Source organism: Neofelis nebulosa, chromosome 4, assembly GCF_028018385.1.
Source record: "Neofelis nebulosa isolate mNeoNeb1 chromosome 4, mNeoNeb1.pri, whole genome shotgun sequence".
In the NCBI taxonomy this organism is placed as follows: Eukaryota; Metazoa; Chordata; class Mammalia; order Carnivora; family Felidae; genus Neofelis; species Neofelis nebulosa.
This window is the reverse complement of record NC_080785.1, coordinates 16,366,856-16,384,641: the sequence shown is the minus strand read 5'-3', so window position 1 is coordinate 16,384,641 and position 17,786 is coordinate 16,366,856. Positions and strand designations below refer to the sequence as shown.

Sequence of the window (17,786 nt, the reverse complement as noted above, 5' to 3'; positions counted from 1 at the left end):
AGCACCAGTAATTCTAAGATTCTGGCTTGGTCCTGTCTGTCTGTATAGGTACCATTTCCATTCATTCAACAGCCATCGAGCACTGGCCTTATGCCACGCACTTTGCTAGGTTGCAGGCATGCATAAGTGACCAAAGACAGATACAGCCCTTCCTCTCGGGGCACTAGCTCTCTAGTGTGGAACAGACATCAAACAATCACAAAAGTTATTGATAGTTAGAAACTGAGATAAGTGCTCTGAAAAAAAAAAAGGAATATGGTTCTCTGTGTTTGTATGCACATGGATCTTAATAGCTTATCCGCTCCCACCCCCACATTTCCCTCACTGGGTGTCCCGTTAGTGATATGCCCCAGGATTTTTACCTAAGAACTATCTATGCAGGGGTGCTTGGGTGGCTCAATCAGTTAAGCATCCGACTTCAGCTCAAGTCATGATCTCATGGTTCGTGTGTTCGAGCCCCATGTCGGGCTCTGTGCTGACAGCTTAGAGCCTGGAGCCTGCTTCGGATTCCCTCTCTCTGCCCCTCACCCACTTGCACTCTCTCTCTGTCTCTGTCTCTCTCTCTCAAAAATAAACATTGAAAATTTTTAAAAGAAGAACTGTCTATGCAAACATTTATATTAAATTAGGTTATGTTATCTTATTTGAGTGTATATATTAACTCTCAAGTTTTTGTTGAGTAGATGTTTCTCGGATGTTACTTAGTGCAACTCTGTATCATCCCAAATTGCCGTTCACAGATTCAGTTCAGTCATAGACTCAATATGCACATACCTATTTGTTCTGTTTCTAACTCTAATTGCCTTATTACGTATATCTTTTGCCACAAACCATATGAAATCCTTTTTCAAAGAGTAGGTTATAAAACCATTCAATGTATATATAAACATACACACACATATTTACATACACGTATACACATACCTGCTTCTACATTAATAGGCCAGAGACAGGCCACAGCACTGCAATCTGATTAGAAAGGAGTCCTTGTGGGGAGACCGAACTGCTGTGTTTGGAGTGAGCCGGTAGGCATGAAATGAAGGAATTCATACTTAGTTTCTAAGCAGTGAGTGACATGATGAAGTACATATTTTGGGGAGACTGGCCTACCAATAACAGATGCAACTGGAAATGAAAAAGCAGCGAGTGATGTTGGAAGGAAACACTAAGAAGTGTGATTCCTGCCTTATTTTAGTTTCTGTGTTACTTTTTAGAATTGTTTAAGAAATGTTCCAAAGGAGAGAAAACCCACAAGTGTTTCTTAGGGTAAGGGAACAAGATTATGTCAGGGAAAAAAAAAAAAAAAGTATATCAAATGAGAATGGGAATAAGACCCACCACTAAGAGGCCCAGTTTTATCTTTGCAAATTCATAGGTAGCGAGCGGGTCCTTGTGCCTTCTAGAACTCAAACCAGACAGTGAAAATAATAATTAAATACTACAACTATTTTAATTCAGGCTTGGTTGATTTTAATTTAAAAAGGAAAGAAAAGCATAGGCCCAAAGTTACCAGAGGGGTTAAAAGAAACTTTGCGAAGGACTTTGTGACACAAACATTTTCAGTGCGGGACTCTTGCCAATGAGACAGTGAAGACAGATGTAGGCCTGCACTGGGTGGTGTAAGGAACTCTCGGCCAAGAGGACAAAATACATCTTTAAATTTCATTTTATGCGTGCTCTACCTCTTGTGAAAATGTTCTTAGATGCTCGATAGCTACAGAGAAAAGGCTTCGGCAACACGTCGTTGCTCCATATCGAGACTCTAATCTGAACCTTGAGATTGTATTGTTGTCCTAGAAAATTGTATTTGCTGGAATGGTCACTATAAATAATTAAGTCTGTTCCGTTAAAGCTTTACACTATGATAGCGACATGCAATTGAATTCGCTCCCCGTTTATTTTAGAGTTAATCCACAGGTGGTGACCCCACTAACCACGTTGTAAGTAATCTCACCATAACGTAAACTTCCTTGTTAAGAACAATATTCAGCATTTGCCTCATTATCCATGATGCTTTTAGATGGGTTTTATTGAAGAACTTTTTAAAACCTGTGTAAAACTGCATTCACTACAAGGCTTTGATTTTGTGCTCTGCCCTCCACTGCAACCATGTAGGTTGAGTGCCATCCGTATTTTACCCAGCCCAAACTCTTGAAATTTTGCCAACAACATGACATTGTCATTATCGCATATAGCCCTTTGGGGACCTCAAGGAATCCAGGCTGGTAAGTAAGGCTCTATGTCTGCTCAGGAGTGTTTCTTTTGGTGTAGAATGTGAGACTAATGTGAGTTACTTGAATGACATGACTATTTGGCTCTGTGATGTTAAGAAAGTAACTTAACCCTCTTTGAGCCATTCTCTGTGTGTACAAATTGGAGCTAATAAAACCTCCCTCACAAAGGTGGGGTAAGAATTGATTATACTGTATGTGTAAAATTGCCTAGCAGTGCCTGAAACATAGGAAATGCTCCATAAATGTTAGTTTAGGTATTATTTGACGAAGATTCTCCATGACCTCCAGATCATGGCGATCTCCAGATCTCCATGACCAGATCCCAAAATTTTTGATTTTTTTCTTTTTTCTTTTTTCAAAATGTTTATTTTTGACACAGAGAGAGAACACGGTGCCAGAGCACACAAGCAGAGGAGGGGCCAAATCTGAAGCAGGCTCCAGGCTCCCAGCTCTCAGCACAGAGCCTGATGCAGGGCTCGAACCCACAAACCATAAGATCATGACCTGAGCCAAAGTCAGACGCTTACCAGACTGAGCCACCCAGGCACTGCAGAGAATTGTTTGAGCTCTGTGTTCAGTGGCAGCACTTGTGCTGTGTGTGATATGTTCAACACACTTAAGTAGAAATTTTTCTACTCGGAAGATGACTCCGAGAGTTGTGCCTCTGTTTGCTCCAACAGAGCCTTCCCCTGTGTAGCTGCTTCTAACCCAGTTATCTCCGTAAGACCCACCCAAGAAGCACTATTTACCCTCTGAAAGACACAGCTCTATAAATTTACCTCTTTATCTTTTCCTGATAAAAGCAACGCTTCGGGGTGCCTGGGTGGCTCAGTGGTTAAGTCTCCAACTCTTGACTTTGGCTCAGGTCATGATCTCACAGTTTGTGAGCTTGTGCTCTGCCTCAGGCTCCACACTGGTGGTATGGAGCCTGCTTGCTATTCTCTGTCTCTCTCTCTCTCTCTCTCTCCCTCCCCCTCTCCCTCTGCCCCTCGCCCTGCTCACACTCTCTCTCCCAAAATAGATTTTAAAAATTAAATAAAAAAGAGCAACTCTTCACTGAGTGCTCTGCACTCCAAGAAATTGGTTACAGGTGACCTGAAGTGTCCTGGTAGGTGAACAGGTGGATAGGGAGACGGAGGAGGAGGGCGATGGACTAACCATCTGTTGTGATGACTCGAGCTAAATATGATGCACGTTTTGATTTTTTTCAAGGGTGAATGTATCATCCCCACCTTTGTTAAAGGATGAACTTCTAAACTCATTGGGGAAAAAATACAAGAAGACAGCAGCTCAAGTTGTTTTGCGTTTCAACATCCAGAGAGGAGTGGTTGTTATTCCTAAAAGCTTTAACCCTGAAAGGATCAAAGAAAACTTTCAAGTAAGAACTGCTTCAGTACATGTAAAACCTAGAAGGCATTTTTCTTTTGGAGTTGGGGGTTTTTTTGTTTTGCTTTTTTTGTTTTGCTTTGTTTTAGAGAACTTTCTGTTAATTTAATTAATTGTAATGCCTTCACATTTTCTTTTATACCTGCTCCCCAATCCACACTCTCTAGGTCTGAATTTAACTGTAGCTGAGTTTGAGAGAGTCCCTAGTACTTTGAGGGTTTCCATGCTGCTTGTACATTACCTAGCTCCCTTACTCTTCTGTTTCCTTACCTATTGACTCTTACCTACTCACTTCTCCACCAGCACAGGATCAATAGAAGGTATAGAACTTGAAATTCCTAATAGTAAACTTTCCACCTTCTTAATGGCTCTGGTAGAAGTGAGGAACAAACTTGGAAATCATTGAAGAAGATCATTAGACTTCATGAATGTCACTTGCCTTTATTTCCTCTGTAAATACTCCATGATCAGCATGGTGACTTACAGGCGAGAAAAGAGGCCACTAGACAAATGAGTGATTAGATTACCTTGCCTACTACTCAAGACTAAACTGCTAGGTAAATACAGCCATAGAAAAGTACCATGCAGGGGCGCCTGGGTGGCGCAGTCGGTTAAGCGTCCGACTTCAGCCAGGTCACGATCTCGCGGTCCGTGAGTTCGAGCCCCGCGTCAGGCTCTGGGCTGATGGCTCGGAGCCTGGAGCCTGTTTCCGATTCTGTGCCTCCCTCTCTCTCTGCCCCTCCCCCATTCATGCTCTGTCTCTCTCTGTCCCAAAAATAAATAAAAAAACGTTGAAAAAAAAAAATTTAAAAAAAAAGAAAAGTACCATGCAAAAGTAATTACTCATTAGTTAATAACTTAAGAAAGTGAGCTGCTTTTGTCTTGTTCATAATTAAAGAGGAAAATGAGATAGTATTTATCCCCTCAGATAGGAAAATAATCAGAATATCAAATATGTGGGAAAACATATTGCATATAGTTGCATATACTCCTGTTAGAAACATTAATTGGCTTAAGATTTGGAGAAGCAGGATGTCACTTATCCATAGCCATCAAAATTCAAACCCACATATCCATTTGACCCAACAATCTCGATCCTATATTTACATATACATGCATACAAACATGGATGTTTACTATTGCATGATTTATCATTTTTAAAACCTGGAGACAATCTCCAGTAGAATCTTATAAAACAAATTATAATATATTTGTATAATGAAATATATCACCATTTTTAAATAATAGAGTGGAAATATAAATACTTCCATGGGAAGATATTCATATTAGACAATTTATCTTCAGAGATCTTTTGCTACCCCATGACAGAATGCAACTCAAACTTACCAAAGAAAGAGAGACATGATTTATTGGGTCACAGAACTGTAAATTCCATGGATACATCAGACATGACTGGGCACAGGTATGCAAATGATTTATAAAAGGACTGAGTTCTCTCCGTTCCTCTGTACTCCCCCCACTCCTTACCTTCTCTGTCTCCACGTGGCAGCACAAACAGTCCCTGACATCTCCCGGCTAATCTATTACTCATATTCAGTGAACATGATCATAGGTAAAGGCTTCTGTGAGGGTCTCTATCCCTGATTGTCCCTTTGTGGGCCATGAGCCTCTGCCATATTAATCACTGTATCCAGTGAATAAGACACTTTGATTGCCCCCTTGGACTACATCCTGTACTGGAAATGGGTTCATGTGACAAACAGCCCTACGAGATGACAGAAGAGAAGTTCATAAAAGGAAAAAGGGGATTCTGTTACTAGCAAGAAGGGCAAAGAATGATAAACAGTTATACTACTACTCACAGTATTTTAGCACTTACCAAAGTACTTCTTACTAAAAGAGGTTGACACTGTTTTCAGCCATCTTAAAACAATAGGATATCTGCATGGCTAATGTATTGGTTTATCAAAAATTCAAACAAGTTTTAATGCACCTGAAACAAATGTTTTCATGGATTCAAAATTTTACTGTTCAGAGATTGAGAGTAGTTACTAGTAGTCTGTGCAATGGAAGGTTAAAACCTTTGGAGTTTATATCATTTTGTGAATTACTATTTTGTACTGAAAGAACTGTCATTCTCCTTAAAATTTTTATTGCAACTAATTCTGCTATATCCCATATATTTCCATAGCCCAGATAATAAGGGATTGGAGTTCAGAGGTTCACATACCACAAGAAAACATGAAAGAGATACAAATTTACAAAGAAAATGACAGCTGAATTCACAGCCAATTTCCACTCTACAGGGTTTAGACTTGCCCTACCACCACAAATTTTGCTGGGTGTTAAAACCATTATTTGACAAAATAGAAAATTATTCCCTTCTAAACTGAAAATTATGAAAGTAATTTTAGTTATTTTGCATTCAATAAAATTTACATTATAATTGCATATGTGTACTAAATGTTAGAAGAAACTGAGGTAAAATAAGCTTTAAAAAATATTGTATAAGAATAGGAAATATCCACAAAACATAAAGGGTAAAGGGAAACTTAAATATATTTACAATAAAAGAAGAAAAAGTCATAGAAATAAAAAATTGTGTAATAAAAATTAAGTAAAACCATAAACTTAAAAACTATATAAAATTAAGGGTGACAATGAAGAAAATAAAAAAGCAGGATATTTTTAACATTGAAACAACAAAAAATCAAATTATACCACCCACTATCCAGCCTGTTACCATCATCCACTGATCCCCATTCCTTGAAGGTTTTATCTCTTCATTCACTTTCCTTCTCTCCAACACTCCTTGCATCACAATTCTTCATGAATTCAACATACATAGGGATGGTCCTTCCAATAACCCTGCCTTATAGTTCTTTAATCTCCTCTCCCACAATGATCTTGCCCCATATATTTCAGCAACCAATTCCCACTGTTACTCCCTGGAAACTGCAGTTACACTAACACCTAATAGCTCCTCCATACCCCCCAAACATCCCCCTCTCTCTCCTGCATTATCTCTCTACTGCATAACTCCCATCAATATACAAACATGCTGTGACCTCAATCTTAAAAGGTAAAATCCAATCTAGACTCACTTTCCTCTCCACATATTATCCTTTTCTTTCTTCCTGTTTACAGCAAACCCCTTAAAAGAGAATTCTATTATCACAGCCTCCAAGTCCCTTTCCCCCAGTCTCCCTTAAACACATTGAAACCAAGCTTTCACCTGACCATTCCATTGAAACAGCTTGTCAAGGTCACCAGTGACCTCCTCATTGCCAGATCCAACAATCATTTTTCTGTCCTTGTCCTAGTAGATCTTTCAACATTTATACTTACAGTTAACAGTTTCTTCTTCTTGAAACCTATGCCATCAGAGAAGCAGATGGAGGTGGTAGGAATATCAGGCACTCAGTTTTATAATATGAGATCCTGAAAAAGTGAATAACAGGATAATTTGTGCCATGAAAAAAAATGCGAATCAATCCACATAAACTAAAGAAAAACATTGCATTGAAATAATGGAGGGAGGAGGAATTTGGAAGTTTACCTTAAAATTAAAACTGAAAATTAGGAAAGTAATTTTGGTTATTTTATATTCAACAAAATTTACATTACAACTGCATATGTGTACTAAATGTTAGAACAAACTGAGTGAATCAGGATCGATTTTTTAAAATATGCTTGACAAAATTACATGATAACAGAATGTGACATTCTTCACATTCTTCACAAAGGTTTTTGCTAAGTGATCATAAAGAGAATAATTCTGGTAAAATTTCACAGAGCTTCATATGAAGGAGATCATTAATCCTTTGGCTTTTTCTTTCAGATCATTCTTTTGATATATCTACCAACGTAGTTTTTAACTGCATTAAATTCCTATTTGAAAGACTTTGCCTGTAGTTAGAGCAAACCTCCAAGATCGCTTTCAATGACTTCATGAAATCCTGCATCATTGGCAAGATTTGTGACTTCGCTTTACGTTACATATTCACTGGAGTCAGAAAATGACTCACCAACACTTAAAAAGTGGGCCTAATGTTAAGCAAAAAGGAAGTTTGAGTAAGGATTTATTTTATAAGTGATTGGTCCAGTCATGACCGTTTCTATGTTATGCAAAGTTGTGATTCCTTACACAATCTCATAAACTCAATACTTGGATGATAAATAATCAAAGAAAAGCATTCCCTGAAAAGAGCACTGGGAAGTAATCCATCGGGGAAATGATTAGGTAAATCAGGTTATATCTATAACGAATGCAGTAGTTACAATCTATGTACAAAGTCAATCTATGTATTTTGACAGAATAGATAACCAAGACATATTATATGAATGAAAGAAAGTTGCATTAGTCTGCAAAAAGATATGATACAATTGCATTTTGCTCTTAGTGTGTTGAATGTTTGGAAGAAATGTCTGGGATGAAGAATAGGACTGGGGTGGTAGGTAAGAAGGAGACCTTCCATTTATTTCATACATGTTCATATGCTTCTTTGGTGTTTTAATTTTTACAAAAAAGCATATATTTATGTATTATATAATTAAAACTTATAAATGTAAATTACTAAAATAAAAGTTAAGGGATAGCGAGATAAAACAATAAGTAGAAGATAATTATAATCAAAACAAATGTTAAAAATGTAAATAAGCTAAAGTTAAATATTGAAATGTAAATAAAGAACAATTATAAAACCAGAGCATAAAGTGTGCAAGCTAAAATAAAACAATGAAAATGTAATATATTTAAAAGGTAGAGGATGACATTTAAAAATGATGAGAGAAATGATTGAGTCTAAAACAAAGCAAATTAAAATTTCTTAAATGTTTACTTATTTTTGAGAGAGAGAGAGAGAGAGAGAGAGAGCATGAGCAGAGGAGGGGCACAGAGAGAGAGGGAGACAATGAATCCGAAGCAGGTTCCAGGTTCTGAGCTGTCAGCGTAGAGCTGGATGCTGGGCTCGAACCCACCAACCGTGAGATCATGACCTGAGCCGAAGTCTGACACTCAACTAACTGAGCCACCCAGGCACCCCAAAACAAATCAAATTAAAAGTTCACGTGAGCAACCTGGAGGGGGAAGAGATGCGGCCAGCACCCTGGAGTTTATCGGACGGACTCTAGGCCTGAGGTACAGAAACCCATCCGTGAAGAGGAACACTTCCTGAAGGAAAATGAGATTATTTTGCAGCTGTCAGCAAGTGCTCTTGGGAGACTTACTTCTAAAACTCTGAAGCATGGTCTTTAAGAATGGCAGCATGGGCTAACTAATTCGGATGTAAATTTTAAAAAATTAAAAAAAAAAAAAAAAAGAATGGCAGCATGGGGGCGCCTGGGGGACTCAGTTGGTCAAGTGTCTGATTCTTGGTTGATCTCATGGTCTGTGAGTTAGAGCCTTAAGTCAGGCTCTGTGCTGACAGTGAGGGAGCCTGCTTAGATTTTTGTCTCCCTCGCTCTTGGCCCCTCCCCCGCTTATGCCCACATATGCTCTCTCTCCAAAAAATAAATAAACTTTTTTTTTTTAATTAAAAGTTAAAAAGTACATAAGCAAATTTAGAGACTAGGGAATATTTTTAAAAACACAGCACAGAGGCCATAGTCCAGAATAGGAAGTTCAGCATAATATCCAGAAACAATAAAAAATTCTTCACTCATGGAATTTTAAGAGGTGTCCTAAACACGTGTTGTTGCAGAGCATTTGGAATGTCCCTCACGATGGCTCCATCAGGGGTATTTCTAAGACAAAGAATAGAATCCCATGTTGGGTGTGGCCCCCCAGCACCAGCCCAACTTCTTCCTCCTTTGCAGACAGTCATAAATTTCTGTCTGACATAAAAGTCTTTTGGGGTGCCTGGGGGGCTCAGTTGGTTAAGTGTTCCACTCTTGATTTCGGCTCAGGTCATGATCTCACAGTTCATGAGATTGAGTCCCTTACTGGGCTCTGTGCTGACGTCGCAGAGCCTGCTTGGGATTTTCTCTCTCTGCCCTCCCCTGCTCTCAAAAAAAATACCAAAAACAACAACAAAAAAACCACACACACACACACACACACACACGCACAAGAAAAAAAAAAAGCCTTAAAAAAAAATCTTTTATGTGTTTGTCACTAAATAACAGAGTTTCAACAGAAGTGAAAGAAACAAATTAACAATCTTTGTATCAGTTTAAAAAAATTTTTTTTTCAACGTTTATTTATTTTTGGGACAGAGAGAGACAGAGCATGAACGGGGGAGGGACAGAGAGAGAGGGAGACACAGAATTGGAAACAGGCTCCAGGCTCCGAGCCATCAGCCCAGAGCCTGACGCGGGGCTCGAACTCACGGACCGTGAGATCTTGACCTGGCTGAAGTCGGACGCTTAACCGACTGCGCCACCCAGGCGCCCCTGTATCAGTTTTTAAATTTACATTCTAGTTAGTTACCATACAGTGTAATATTGGTTTCAGAAGTAGGATTTAGGGATTCCTCACTTACATACAACACCCAGTGTGTATCCCAAGTGCCCTCCTTAATCCCCATCACTCATCTAGCCCATCCCCCCACACCTCCGTCGATCAACCCTCAGTTTGTTCTCTATAGTTAAGAGACTGTTTCCTGATTTTCTTCCCCCCTGGCCCCCAGGTTCATCTGTTTTGCTGTTTTCTTTCTTAAATTTCACATGTGAGTGACATAATATGGTATATGTCTTTCTCTGACTGACTTATTTCACTTACCATAATACCCTATAGCTCCATCCATGTCATTGCAAATGGCAAGATTTCATTCTTTTTGATGGCTGAGTAATATTCCGTTATACATATCTCACATTTTCTTTTTTCATTCATCAGTTGACAGACGTTTAGGCTCTTTCCATAATTTGGCTGTTGTTTTTGTTTTTTTAGTTTTTTTTGTTTTTTGGAGGTTTTTTGGCTGTTTATTAATAACACTGCTATAAACATCAAGGTGCATGTGCCCCTTTAAATCAGTATGTTTTTATCCTTTGTATAAATACCTAGTAGTGCAATTTCTGGGTCATAAGATAGTTCTATTTTTAACTTTTTGAGGAACCTCCATACTGTTTTCGGGAATGGCTGCACCAGTTTGCATTCCCCCCGACAGTGCAAGAGGGTTCCCCTTTCTTCTCATTCTCACCAACATCTGTTGTTTCCCACGTTGTTAATTTTAGTCATTCTGACAGGTGTGAGGAAATAGCTCATTGTGGTTTTGATTTGCATTTCCCTGGTGATGAGTGATGTTGAGCATCTTTTCATGTACCCGTTAGCCATCTGTATGTCTTCTTTGGAAAAAATGTCAGATCGTGTCTTCTGCCCATTTCTTAAGTGGATAACTAGTTTTTTGGGGGTGTTGAGTTCAATAAGTTCTTTACTGATTGTGGATACTAACTGTTGATCAGATAGGTCGTTTGCAAATATCTTCTCCCATTCTGTCAGCTGCCTTTTAGTTTTGTTGATTGTTTCCTTTGCTGTGCAGAAGCTTTTTATTTTGATGAGGCCCCTATAGTTTACTTTTGCTTTTGTTTCCCTTGCCTCTAGAGACATGTCTAGTAAGAAGTTACTACAGCCAGTGTCAATGGGTTTACGCCTGTGTTCTCCTTCAGGATTTTGATGGTTTCCTGTCTCACATGTAGGTCTTTCATCCATTCTGAATTTACTTTTGTGTGCGATGTCAAGTGGTCCAGTTTTCCCAATACTGTTTGTCGAAAAGACTGTCTTTTTTCTATTGGATATTATTTTCTATTTTGTCAGATTAGTTGCCCTATAGTGTGGGTCCTTTCTGGGTTTTCTATTCTATTCCATTGACCTATATGTCTGCTTTTATGACAGTACTATACTGTCTTGATCACTACAGCTTTGTAATATAGCTTTTTTTTTAAGTTTTTTATTTTGAGAGAGAGAGAGAGAGAGAGAGAGAGGGAGGGTCAGAGAGAGAGAAGATCCCAAGCAGGCTCCACGCTGTCAGCTCAGAGCCTGACACAGGGCTTGAACCCATGAACTGCGAGATCATGATCTGAGCTGAAACCAAGAGTCAGAAGCTTAACTGGCTGAGTCACCCAGGCGCCCCTGTAATGTAGCTCTTAAAGTCTGGAATTGTGATGACTCCAGCTCTGCTTTTCTTTTTCAAAATTGCTTTGTCTATTTCAGTCTTTTGTGGTTCCATACAAATTTTAGGAATGTTTGTTCTAGTTCTATGAAAAAATGCTGATGGTATTTTGGTGGGAATTGCATTGAATGTGTAGATTGCTTTGGGTGATGTAGGGATTTTAACAATATTTATTCTTTTAATCCATTGGCATGGAATGTTTTTCCATTTCTTTGTGTCTTCATCCATTTCTTTCATCAGTGTTTTATAGTGTTCAGAGTACAGATCTTTTACCTCTTTGGGTAGGTTTATTCCTAGGTATCTTATGGTTTGGGGTGCACTTATAAATGGGATTGGTTCCTTGATTTCTTTTTGTGCTGCTCTGTTGTTGGTATTTAGAGATGCAACAGATTTCTGTACATTGATTTTGAATCCTGTGACTTTACTAAATTCACATATCGATGCTAGCAGTTTTGGGGAAGAATTTTTTGGTTTTCTATATAGAGTATCATGTCATCTGTAAAGAGTCAAAGTTTGACTCTTTCCCTGCTAATTTGGATGATTTCTGTTTCTTTTCATTGTCTTATTGCTGAGGCTGGGACTCCCAGTACGTGGTGAGAGTGGACACCCTTGTCTGACTATAGGAGAAAAGCTCTCAATTTTTCCCCTTTGAGGATATTAGCTGTGGTTTTTTGTGTATGGCTTTTATGATGTTGAGCTATGTTCCCTCTAAGCCTACTTTGTTGAGGGTTTTTATCATGAATGGATGTTGTACTTTGTCAAATGCTTTTTCTGCGTCTATTGAGAGGATCATGTGATTCATACCCTTTCTTTTATTAATGTGGTGTATCACATTGATTGATTTGCAACCACCCTTGCAGCCCAGGAATAAATCCCACTTGATCATGGTGAATAATTCTTTTAAAGATGTTCATAAATTTTTGAAGAGCTCCCATGGCTGGCCCCACTCCCTGATCCCAGGCTTGACCCATTTTCTATCTTCAAAAATATCTTTTATTTCTGTTATTTCAGATCTTTGACTTTTCTCTCACTGAAGAAGAAATGAAGGCCATCGAGGACTTGAATAAAAATGTCCGCTTCGTGGAGATGCTCATGTGAGTTCAGGGAGACCACCCATCAAGTACTGCCCAGTGATTTTAGATTGTTCTGGGTCTATAGAAATCACAAGGGTAAAGGCCAGTGGGCAGCATGTTCTGAATATTAAACAGGTCTGGGTAAATTACATTCGCTCTAGGAACTTCCTACAAATCTATAGTTTTACTTATAAGATTTCTGGCATTTATGACATCCCATGACTTAGGTTAAGGCATAGCAGGCTAAATATCTTGAAGAGAATTAAGTCATCAAGTGTATATATGTTAAGACAACAGCAACACAAATATTCAAACCTATTTATTTTTTCCTAAATATCAAGTGATACATAACGTAGAGCAAACTTATCGACAAAAAAGAAAGAGACAGAATAGTATAGTAGAAAGAATACCATGTAAGAAACTAAAAACCTAGAGTTTTAGCTAAATGGCTGCCTATGAGATTTGGAGCTTCTAAGTCCACCTATTAGCTGATTCCCACAAGCAAAATCCTTACACTCCTTCAAAATGTTGCTAAATTCAGCTAGTCAACTGAAGTAGCCCTTTATTTTCTAAATAGTATAGGGCCTTTAAAATAACAAAACAATATAGTTCATACATATATAGTGTATGTATATACATATATATATATATACACATATATATACACACATATGTTTATATATACACATTTTTTTCCTTTATTTATTAGTATTCCTCAATAGTAATCTGTAATCTAAGTGAGCATTTAGAAAATGCTCATTAAGATAGTTCATATAGTTTGAACACTTATCTTATTGGTCCTACTATTTTTTGTGAGTCAGAAAGTACACTAACTATGCTAATATCACATTTTTTAATCAATTTCTGAATTAATACAACAGCCTCCTAATGTGAATTTTCCAGGGTAAAACATTATTCAACATCAAAAGGTACCACCTAGCCTTGGGAATAAAATAGTAAACACAAACATAGACCTAACAAATACTTATGGGTTAATTAATAGCTGTTGAAGATAAACTATTTGTATTGAATAAATATCATTAAATTAAGAAAAGACAGTAAGAGATAGTCAATCCATTGTACTGATTTTTTTTTTACAGTTGGTGACATTATTTAGTTTGACATTTGACATATTTAATATCTAATTCCAGCTACACTGGGAAAATAACTCATCAGGAAATAACTAGAAAAATCAGCAAAGAGAAACAAACGTTAGGTTTCACTGATCATAAAAATGTACAATTTAGGGATGCTAGGCCATGATTCTTCTGTTTTTCATCCAGTTGGTCTTTGATTTGACATTGACATTAATATTTTAATTTAAAGCTCATAGTACTTGGGGCACCTAGGTGGCTTAGTCGGTTAAGTATCTGACTTTTGACCTCAGCTCAGGTCTTGTTCTCACAGTCATGATTTCGAGCCCCATGTTGGGATCCATGCTAGGCATGAAGCCTACTTAAAAAAGGGTAAAATAAAAAAAATGAAGCTCATAATACTTGCAGAGAAACAGAGAATTGAATCTTAGACATGGTCATGGCAGGCATATACACATGCCAGTCTTTTTTTACTGACTGTTCCGTCATTGTTATTTAAGAGATACATTCATTATCATAGAAATTTACTTCACTGATCACTTTACTAGATCTCAGACTTTTGATTCTCAGGAGGTCTAGTGAGAAGGGCAGGTAAAATCTCTGAGAAGAGAGTGACACTGATGGGTAATAGAATTTTGAGGAGAAATGTTTATGTAGATCACTGGAATAGAAGGCAGCCTGTGTCAGAACAGCAGAGGGGAGGAAGGAGTTGAGAAGGGGCACAAGAACCCATGGGCAGGCGCGCGCGCATACACACACACACACACACAACCCAGAATGGTATCCTGGGCTTCAGTAAAAGATGATGGCTCAAGGGAAAATAAGAGACTGGGTGAGAACAGAGAAGGAATGAATTAAGGAGAGAGGGAGGGGTCTGTGAAACTGTCAAGGGATGCTAGTAACACACAGCTGTGCAACGTTTACAGTGAACTTTTTCTTTGGGGAATTGTTTTGACAGGTGGTGTGATCATCCCGAATACCCATTTCATGAGGAATACTGACTTCAGAGTGCCCTTGAATGGATTTTTCCTTCCCATGCACGCCAGAACCTTAGATGTAGAAATGAAAAGGTTTTACTATCCTTAAGTGATGTGTTGATCTTAACACTCTCAAGTTTTGTGCAGGATAAATAACTTTGACTTAGGTATGTAAAGAAAAAGATGTTTAAATATGTTGAGATAATTGTTTGGAAACCATAAGCTAATATTTTATTAGATCAAGGTCTTCTGGGTTCCTGACAGAAAGACATTAGGCTTTAGGAGAGATTTCAGAGGCAATATATGATAAGAAACCCATGAATCTGATTACTGCCATTAAGTCTGAACTCCTTACTTTAGCAGTTAACAGGACAACAAAGAGGGTGGAGAGCTGGCACAAGCCAGTGCTGGCAATGACCTTGATGATTTGGAACACTGACTGTAATATAGACACTGCCAAGATAAGATCCACACATGCATTATTTACAAGGAAGTGATTTGCTACACCTTGTATAAAGAGAAAGGGCTAAGTGTAGAAAAGTCTTAAAATAGGGCTAATTAAACAGCACAGTGGTCACCAAAGACACAATGATTTAGTTGTTTGTTTCCACTCAATGGGGGTTAGTTTAGCTTTTACCCAGTTTGAGGAACTGATCATTGCTTGTTCTCTCTTGCATGCTTTCAAGGGCTTGTGTGTGAACATAACTAGTGATCCATACTTACACTGCCTATTACTCTTGCTCTACTCATCCTATAAACATCATTATGTGAAGTGGCTTGAGACAACCAACATGCACAAATAAAATCCTGAATCATAAAATAATCCGAAGATGATTAATTTAAAAGAAGAGGGGCGCCTGGGTGGCGCAGTCGGTTAAGCGTCCGACTTCAGCCAGGTCACGATCTCGCGGTCCGTGAGTTCGAGCCCCGCGTCAGGCTCTGGGCTGATGGCTCAGAGCCTGGAGCCTGTTTCCGATTCTGTGTCTCCCTCTCTCTCTGCCCCTCCCCCGTTCGTGCTCTGTCTCTCTCTGTCCCAAAAATAAATAAAAAACGTTGGAAAAAAAAAATTAAAAAAATAAATAAATAAATAAATAAATAAAAGAAGACATTCGGGCGCCTGGGTGGCGCAGTCGGTTAAGCGTCCGACTTCAGCCAGGTCACGATCTCGCGGTCCGTGAGTTCGAGCCCCGCGTCGGGCTCTGGGCTGATGGCTCGGAGCCTGGAGCCTGTTTCCGATTCTGTGTCTCCCTCTCTCTCTGCCCCTCCCCCGTTCATGCTCTGTCTCTCTCTGTCCCAAAAATAAATTTAAAAAAAAATGTTAAAAAAAAAAAATTAAAAAAAAAAATAAATAAAAGAAGACAGTCAAAAAGGACACTTTAGGAGTGCCTGGATGGCTCAATCAGTGCAGTGTGTGACTCTTGATCTCAGGGTTGTGAGTTCAAGTCCCACATTGGGTGTAGAGATTACTTGAAAATAAAACCTTTAAATTAAATTAAAGTTTAAAAGGGGCTTTATAAAATTTTTGTACTTAGGGGTGACTGGGTGGCTCAGTCAGTTAAGCATCTGATTCTGGATCTCAGTTTGGGTCATGATCTCACAGTTTGTGGCTTCGAGCCCCACATCGGCCTCTGCGCTTACAGCATGGAGCCTGATTGGAATTCTCCCTCCGTTTCTCTGCCCCTACCCCACTCGTGCTCTCTTTCTCTCTCAAAATAAATAAACTATAAAAAATTATTATACTTAGTACTTTGAAAGTGTTATTGGAATAACTGAATTTCAAGAAACTAGCAAGTTCAAAAGTACACTATTAATTATACTATATGTAAATTTTCAATATTTGAGTGAGAAGATTATTGGAATTCTGCAATAGAGATATACTGATTTTCAATTCAACTAGAGCGATGTCTTTCTTTTCATTCATATTAAGTCACTCTCACAAGCCAAGAGAGTGCTTCAAAAATTACGTCTTTCAAGACCAATTGCTTAGATAATCTTTAGTGACCTGAAAACATACATTTCTGAGAAATTATCAAGAAAATTTGATCTATACTCACTGTTTCCACTGATTCTAATATAATGCTGTCTTCTGGAAAGTATTTTGTTTACAAGAAATTATAAAATGTGATGATTTATTGTACCTCATGAATCTCCATTTTGTTCCTAAAGGCAGGGAAGGGGAAAAATTATCTGAATTCAATTCAGTTAAAAAAACCCAAAAAACCTTTGATTAAGTTCTTACTGGACATTTAGCACTGCGAAGAAGGAAGAAATAGGGGTATCAGTGCAAGAACAGAAACTTAAGCCCTGTTGCCTGATATCAAACTTCTTCAAAATATTTTGGGAGGCTGGTGTGGAGGAGAGACCATACCTAACAAACCATTTTTAAAATAAAGGCATTGAGAAAGAGTCCTGCCATTTTTCAGGAGGAAAAAATATGTCTTAAGATTAGAAGAGTGGAACCCTATCTTAGTTATAACAGAGATGGGGGGAAAGAGTTGGAGACTTAAAACAGGAAGGTCAGGAAAGAGTGACAGTCTGATATGAGTTTCTGCATATGTCACCTCTTCCTATGCTCTCATCCCTCTCAAGCTTCCCATCTATTTTGGGATGAATTTCATCCCCACTCCTCCCCTCAAAATTCAAACCTTAAAGTCATAGTCCCTAGCACCTCAGAATGTGACCTTATTTGGAAATAGTGTCATTGCGTATGTAATTTGTTACAATATGGTCATAATAGAGTAGGGTGGCCCCTAATCCAGTATGACTGGTGCCTTATAAAAAAGGAAAATTTGGACACAGACAACATACAGGGAAAACACTATGTACAGATCAAGGCAGAGATCAGGGTGATGCTTTTACAAGTAAAAGAACCCTAAACCTTTCCAGCAAACCACCTGAAGGTAGCAGAGAGGTGTGTAACAGATTCTCCCTCACAGCCCTTAGAAGGAACTAA

General features: G+C 38.4%; 1 protein-coding gene across 2 annotated transcripts in view; it reads left to right on the top strand.

The window, feature by feature from the left end:
* Nucleotides 1–14,942, top strand: part of AKR1D1 (aldo-keto reductase family 1 member D1) — a 91,953-nt gene extending 77,011 nt beyond the window's left edge. For both annotated transcript variants that reach the window (XM_058724149.1, XM_058724148.1), the window contains exons 6-9: nt 2,116–2,225; nt 3,447–3,612; nt 12,701–12,783; nt 14,815–14,942. In XM_058724149.1, coding sequence (XP_058580132.1) covers nt 2,116–2,225; nt 3,447–3,612; nt 12,701–12,783; nt 14,815–14,857 — 402 coding nt within the window. In that variant the 3' untranslated portion in view covers nt 14,858–14,942. The remainder of the gene's footprint in view (nt 1–2,115; nt 2,226–3,446; nt 3,613–12,700; nt 12,784–14,814) is intronic.
* Nucleotides 14,943–17,786: the final 2,844 nt, after the last annotated feature.